This window comes from Eurypyga helias, unplaced genomic scaffold (assembly GCF_000690775.1).
Source record: "Eurypyga helias isolate BGI_N326 unplaced genomic scaffold, ASM69077v1 scaffold11010, whole genome shotgun sequence".
In the NCBI taxonomy this organism is placed as follows: Eukaryota; Metazoa; Chordata; class Aves; order Eurypygiformes; family Eurypygidae; genus Eurypyga; species Eurypyga helias.
Window position 1 is genome coordinate 4,933 of NW_010227634.1, and position 8,179 is coordinate 13,111.

The 8,179-nt window shown below is 36.0% G+C and overlaps 1 protein-coding gene across 1 annotated transcript in view; it reads right to left on the reverse strand.

The window, feature by feature from the left end:
• Positions 1-372: 372 nt before the first annotated feature.
• LOC104513504 (1,4-alpha-glucan-branching enzyme-like) overlaps positions 373-8,179 on the reverse strand; it is a gene marked incomplete at both ends in the record, with an annotated part of 43,273 nt that continues 35,466 nt past the window's right edge. The window contains 2 exons of the mRNA XM_010156885.1: positions 373-529; positions 1,605-1,789. Coding sequence (XP_010155187.1) covers positions 373-529; positions 1,605-1,789 — 342 coding nt within the window. The remainder of the gene's footprint in view (positions 530-1,604; positions 1,790-8,179) is intronic.

The window sequence follows — 8,179 nt, forward strand, 5'->3', positions numbered from 1 at the left end:
ACTGTACAACCTTCCTAGTTTAAGCAAATGCATTTTCCTGTGACTGCATGCACAGATTCATCTTACTGTGGTCACTTTCTGTGGTTTCTTTATGAAGCGGTTGTTACTTAGTTTTTCATGCCTCAACATATGTCCAACACACAAAAGGAATCATAAGGAAACTTTAACATGTAGTCTTTAAACTGAGATTTTTACTTTTGATTTCTACAAAAACTTTAAATAATTTCTAATTTCTTTTTTTGCTTTATACTAAGGATTAAAGGAAGATTATACTGATGACAAGTAAGTGATTTCTTACCTTTCAGCTAAAGCTTTCATATACATTAGAAAACAGAAATAAAATTAGTTTTCAACTTCAAAGTTTTTCTGTACCGGTGAAATAGTAAAGAAAAGGATATTTTCCTGGAGTTTCAATACCCACTCTGTAGTCCACATAACTTTGATATGGATGGAAGTTAAAAATAAAAATGAGACCTGCTCTCTCAAATGCTATGACCTTATTGGATTCATGCTTTTCACTCACATAGGCCTAGGAAAGAAAAAAAAAAGCAATACTATATATATTTTTAAACTGAAATAACAAACAAAAACCCCCAAAACCCACAGAAAACATAACACGGCTTCTATATCTTATTTCAAATAAAAAAGTCAAAGATTTAAGCAACATCAGTAAGGGCATTAGCAGGAAACCTGAAATTGTTTACCTATGTAATATCATACAAAATTTCTGATTACTAAACTGTAGCTTATTTTTTCTAAGCAACCATAAAATTAAAGAGGTGGAGTATGTGTTAGGTACACAGCACTTGAAAAGTTCTTGCCTAAAAGATTCATAATGTGGCCTTTTTATCCCACTTAAAAAATGGATTCCTTTTATCAAATCAAGCTTTCAATCTACTTGTTAAGTGGATCCGCACCACATCTATTGTTAGTAATTTCGAAAATAAAGCATCGGATATTTTTTTAAATCTGTGTGAGAAATAGCTTTGATAAACCACATTGCTGTACCTTTGCTGTATTTGCTAACGCCACTAATAAATAACTAGGCATCCATTTGAATAATTTTTTTAAAGTGGTTTATGACTAGTATGAAATAATAAAACACTGAGAAATCATAATAATTGAGTTGTTTTGATAAAAAGTACAGTGCAATATTGAGGTAAAAAAGGCCAGTACGAAAGTGACAGGTCAAAGACTGGGAGACTACAACTTGCACTATACTCTACTGAAAGTATTTTCTCAGTGACAGCAATTATTTATATAAAACTAAATCAGAACAATTTACACTTTCCCAAAGCAATCCTTGGATTGGATTACAGACAATTTTATAGTCTGCTTTATCCAACCAACAGTTACTAAATAAAAATAGCAAAAATAATAGGAAAAGAGCTTGCTATGAAGCTAAAAGAAGAATGTTTCAGATTTCTATTGTCTGTGGAAGACATTTCAGTGACATGTTTTGACAACTTGAAATATATGGTGGGGCATTACGCAGTGCATAATAAAATGCTGTTTAAAATTTCCACATGCTAATCTGGTGTTGTTATTCTGAACACATACCCAACTGGTGACTAAAAACTTATCATTTAGTATGTACAGCTTACCGAAGGAGATGCAAGCCAGCCAAATCTTTCCTCCAACTTATTCATATCTCTATCAAATGCATTTAGGAATCTGTATCGAAGAAGATGATCTTCAGTAAGATTAAACTGTCTTCTGGCATAGTGGTAGCTCTCGTTATTCCCTTTTCTGGGGAAGTCAAGCCATTCTGGATGTCCAAATTCGTTACCTGTATGTAAAAATATTAAGGATCTGTGAAATAAGCTAAAAATGAATTAAAGTGTGTTCCCTTTCTACGAGTTTTAAATTCCAAAGAATAATTCTCCATATAGAAATGTCATTTTATTATTAAAATGTCTCAAAACATTCACACTTGTTAACATGTTTGTTTGGCCAATAGAACTACCAGAGCAAAATACCCATGGACTCCAAAAGTATGATGTGGTGAATAAATTATAATCTCTATGGTATCATGTCACACTTAAAAATTTCTCATTCCCATCCCTTAGTAAAGGCAACCGGGATACAAATTTTAGAGTCTCAATGAAACCTAAAAATATCACTTTAACAGCAGCAATACATTGTTTTAGAGCACTTAAAAATCAGCACTACCATTCACATACCCACACTGGCAGAAATCTCCCACTCTATCAATTAAACTTCAAACCACCAAAAGACCAGTTGGATGCACTCTGACCACTTCATTTTGACTTTTTAACCTGGCTATAAATACTGTCATCGTTGTTTCAAGTGGTATAAAAGTAACTATTAAAAAAGATAACTTGAATCTCAGTTCCTCACTTCCTAGAAAAACCCAAGACAACATCCTAGTTCAAGTAGCAGGCTAGATTAGAGACAGTAAAGCACAACACAATGATGCTGCATTCAGTGGTTGATACTGAAAACAAGTGACTTCAGGGGTGTGACCATTCAGGGATCTAACAGTATGTATTGATCCAGCCACCTTACAAGGAGGACCCCTCTTCCAAACATAACACTCAGCATCGTGTGCACCTGAGACATTTCAGGCTGGGAGAAGCACGTTTTGAGCGCTGCGTTCCTCTGTGGGCCTATAGGTTCAGGTCCCTTTGCATGTGTGTAAATGCCATCCATTTCAATTTGGTTTTCTATAGCAGCGAAGCTTCGCAAGTCTGCCAGTCTCAATCCTGATTATCTAGCCGTTACAACTACCAAACACACCACTAAGACAAAGAGTGGTTTTATTCAGACCTAGACCACACTCCATTACAAAAAAGAAAAAAGTTGTAATTTTATCAAGAAAAAGTTTAGTTTCTCTTATGTAGAACCTCCAAAGCAAATCTCACCTGTCAAAGCTGCAAAGAGGAGGCAACACCTCATCTGGGACACAGTATTTTGAATGACTCAGGTGCGCAGTTTTCATGTTTCATATAATGTCATTATTACAGTTTGAGACAAATTCAATGGACTTAACGGTTTTAAGTCATGCTATAACCTGCTGCCTAGCAGACTCAGTGATTTTGGACTGTTTATTTTACACAGGATTAAAATGTGTATGTATGATGAAAGTTAAACACACATTTCCAAGCCTACGATAGGTGGCTCATCACAAACATATCAGAGATTACACGGAAAACCTACTCACCATAAAATAGAGACAAACAGTACACCTGGAAATACGTATGGGATGTGATATGATCAAATTTATGAGGGTTTCTATTTTTACATTAAAAAAAAGGATCCTAAACATCCTAAACCAAGCAGTTACTCAAGTTTTGTCAATAAACTGGAGTTCCGTGGGCAGACGAAGAGCAGGGATGCTGAGAGAAGGCAATCATTTTCCTGGATGGATACCCTGCATGTGCAGCCACCATCTGCTGTCTCTCACAGCCTGCGCTGCCTGGAAGGCCTGGAGGATATGGTCAGCAGTGACAGCTATGAATTTAGACTTACAAAGTGGTTTTTGCATATTTCTATGCTTCACGGGAACAAAGAAATGAACAGAGAACAAATGAGAAAGGCTGCATATATATTTAGGTGAATCCTACACAGTGGTATCCGTTTTGTAAACGAACTGACAAGTTGTAAATTAAATTTCCAGTTCAAAAGCTAAACTACTAAATTTCACATTCAGCTCAAAACCAGGGACAAATATAAAAGAATCAGAATCACAGCAGGACTTTGAAAATGACCTTGGAATAATGCTGGACTGAGCTTTTAAACTGTGCTAACAATATGGTAGGGAAAATGAGGAAAGATATTGCTAGAAAACAGACACTGTATCCAAGAAAATTCAATATTCTCTTAAGAGCCGGGAAGGTATTACTTTCTTTCGTGATCTGCACACTACTGAAAAGATAGACTATATGAGATAGCTCACTTACAGAGAGCAAAAACCAACAGAAAGTCAGAGATGATGCCTATCTTGAAAAGACAGCCAAGGAAATAGTATCTATTTGTTCAAGAAAAACATAGAAACAGAGGAAATAAACAATAGAAGATAGCAAATAAATTGGACTAAACTAGCCCATCATTTCCATAGAGTATTTCACTGTAAGTAGAGCATATCTCCTATCTCCTACCATATACCAACTCTCCTGCCTCCACTCGGTTTGCCTGTTTCCCCACTACTGTTGTTTGTAGTATTTTTTTTTTAAGAACAAAAGTGAAGCAAAATGCAAAAGCCAATTATATTATTCTAGCCATTACTAACACTCATTAAGAAAAAGAGGAACTTAACACAGTGCAGCAACTTGACAGAAGACTAAATTATTTGCTGATGACCAAAAAGCACGTTGAGTGTCTAAACACTGACTGCTTGCACTTTTAACATGCTTCTGTGGGCACTCGCTGGACAACATACTCATGAGCTTTTTTTATGTGTTGCTCGAGTTTAAAAGAGTCCCTTGATTTCTCTTTTGAGGAAGAAAATAAAAGTTCATAAACAATGACAGAACAGATTCAAGTTGGCATTTTTGGTTATGTTTTTAAGATGTGGTCTAGAGAAAAGGAACATTTAAAGCAGGCTTTCCAATAAACTCCAGAGTGCTTGTGCCCTTGAGACTCATTACGGCTACGTATGTTTTAACAAAAAATATGTATCTCCCTACTTCTCTTCCCCCCCACTCCTTAATTGCTATTTTTTCCAAATTTAATTTTACAACAAATTAGGGGAGGGTCTAGGAAAGAGAAGGTACAGGTAACTGACCAACACAGTTCTAGAGGTCACTAATGGTACCTGAGAAGGAGGCACTGCCCCCATCTCCATGTTCCACTTCTTGTTTCTGAGAATTCACTTAATTGTGAAAGCTTCTAAGCATAGAATTACTACTGGGACTTCTTTTCCTGTAATTAATTTGCTGTTTGATGTAAAGGTCCAAACTACAGACTGACAAGAAGCCAGCTGCTACAAATGATGCAAATCAAGACAATGGAACTAATGTGGAGGAGGCAGAGAACAAAGCCGAAATTAACTGAAATTTTGATTAGACAAACAAAACAAAGACAAATCACTGAAGTGCAATGCATACTAATTTTATCTGTGAATTAATTCAGATTTGCTATTTCTACATATTGTGTATACTGGACAACTTTACTATGTACAAGATTTCAAGATCACAATTCCAACAAATAAATTAACTTTCTGCTACTATAATGAAAATCTACATCGCATTTGTTTATTACAGCTATAAATGCTTTTATACCAGAAGTAGTTACACTGATGATGATTACTTTGAAGCTGTGCCCCACAGGTAATAGAAGTTTTCTTGATCTCTCTTCTTTACACACCTTTACTAGCAATTCTCCCTCAAACAATCAGGCTAAGCAGAACTGAAGGTCTATTTAAAAGATGCAGCAGGCAGTGTCAAGAAATGCCTGTTATTTTGTTTATTTGTATTTTGAATTAAGCATGACATTAAATGCTTTAAAAGCAGTTAAAGCAAGTAGTTTGATACATCAAAGGTAAGAAGTTTAATTAGGCATATAAGGCTGAACAAGTTTTTAAATAATCTAAAATACTAAAAAAAAAGATCATATTTAAAGCTGTTGAGCTGGAGAGTGGGCACACTGGGACAGAATTACAACTGTTCCACCTTAACGTATTTCTATCAAAGTTAAGCGGAGTTATGTCAATTTACACAAGCCAGATAATGAACTCACCCAAGAGTTGTAACTGATTCAAATTCAACTTCACTATCTTCATGAACAATGATGACAATGCAACAGTTTGCAGATTATAAATAGAAACAGTGCAAATCAGATCTAGATAACATATGGCATTTACTAGTATTTAAAAAAAAAGATAAAACCACATCTTCCTTAGTTCTGAAGCTCTTCTGATACTTTGTATTTACTCATGTTTGTACTGAATCTTCTTCAGTCCCTTAAGTAATTAACATTCATAGTACCAAAACCAAATAAGAAACTCCATACTGCCTTCAAATTATGAGGGAATGAGCTGCGAAAGGCTGCGAGAACTGGGCTTGTTCAGCCTGGAGAAGAGGAGGCTCCGAGGAGACCTCACTGCAGCTTTCCAGTATCTGAAGGGGGCCTACAAGGGTACTGGGAGAGGACTTTTTACAAGAGCCTGTAGTGATAGGACAAGGGGTAATGGGTATAAATTGAAATCAGGGAGGTTTAGATTAGATGTCAGGAAGAAATTCCTCACAGAGAGGGTGGTGAGGCACTGGAACAGGTTGCCCAGAGATGTTGTGGATGCCCCATCCCTGGATGTCTTCAAGGCCAGGCTGGATGTGGCTCTGAGCAACCTGGTCTAGTGCAAGGTGCCCCTGCCCATGGCAGGGGGGTTGGAACTAGATGATCTTTAAGGTCCCTTCCAACCCTAACCATTCTATGATTCTATGATTCATTACAAGCATTCATTTAATCTTGTCATTCATGCAACAATATAATAAAGTGAAATTCCAAATGGACTCCTGTTAAAACACTTGGGTTAGATGACTTGGAAACCTTTGTATTTTTTAAAACTCTAGCACTGATTTTCAGTAACACACTGGTCCCCAAAAGACTAATAAAAATCCATTAAGGCAAACATTTTTATTGTAATTCATGCATAAAGCACAGGATAGAGGAAATACTACATATAAGAACATAGTAGAGAAAGGTATTGGTAAAATCAGTTCTGTGAGAAAATAATTTTTCTCCCATTTTCTGAAATATCAGATATTTTCTCCTTCCAATTTATAAGACAAAGATGAGGACAAACACTGTATTTGTTTTGAAACTCTGATCTTCCACATCTCCTAGAGGAGAAGGGAGAGGATGTTTAACCTTGCCTGTATTAAAGGATCAAAGAATGCATCTCCCTTGTGTGATACAGTCATGAAAAAACACAAGCACACCTCTAATGGATCAAATACATGGGTCAGTATTGAGTCCTTACAATGGTTACCCTAGGTCACAACAGGGACACCATACTCTATCCACAGTCGCTGACTAGGAGAACCAGGCCACCTATAGAATGAAATTTTGAGGATTTTCCCATGATGGCAGACTTGTCGCTCCCAGAAGAAACCTTTCATCTAGAAATGTAGTTGCATGTTTTTCTACCAGAACAACATTGATTTAAATTTATACAGCATGAAATGAAAGCTTTTGTTATAACAACTTCGGCTGCTTTTACAGCCTCTTTTGTTCTTTAGTACTTCTCAGTCACAACTATTACCACAGCAAACTGGAAGTATGGCTTTAGTATTATTCATTTAGGACATTCTAGTCCTAGTTGTTTACCAGTAAATCCTACTGAAACAGAATTAAATGTTTATTTAGTCGCCTGTTTCCAACAGTGGCCAAAAGCAGGTGTCTAGAAAAAGGATAATAGGATACAGGAAGCATAAAGGTTCCTCTTAACACACTCCATCATCCTACATTCATTTTCAGGACACGACAGTGATTTTTCCACACACAGAGAAATCCTGAAGAAAATTATGATGGTGGTTGTCCCTAGCATCATATGGATCACACTGGAATACTAACTGCAACTTCTTCCAAATTCTATGATTACTTGTTGAGGATCTGAACAAAATTGGAGGGGGGAAAAAAAAAAACAAACAAAAAACAAACAAACAAAACCACTCACATTAAAAAAACTTCTTCAAAAATCTTGTGAAAATTTATTTCTGGTTGTTATCCTTACATGTATGAACCACAGCTTTTAACTTTTTCATAGCTACTGGTAGTTGTGAAACTTTCTGTATAAGACTAGTCTAATAAAATAAGATTTGTGCATTGAGGAGCATCAGATCTGGCAAAAATTTAATTGGGACAATATACTCTCCATCTCTTTAGACTTTAATATACAAAAACCCCCAAACTGGGTCACAGAGAAACTACTTATGGATTCAAAGAGTTTGGGACCACAACTGGGGTGTAGGAGACTTGCTTGTAACAATCCAGGAGATTCTGCAGATCACCTTCCCCCCTTCATGTATCTGCCTAAACCAGGTTTGAGTAAAACCCAAAACATTTCAAAAAAGCTGAAAAAATGGTTTCTATTCTTACTTCCTAAAAAACAAAAACATATATTTCCAAATGAGAAAGAATGCAGTACAGCATAAAAAAAAAAATATACAAGCCCAAACACACTATTTTTGAGAAAATGCTGGCAATGGAAAGTTGT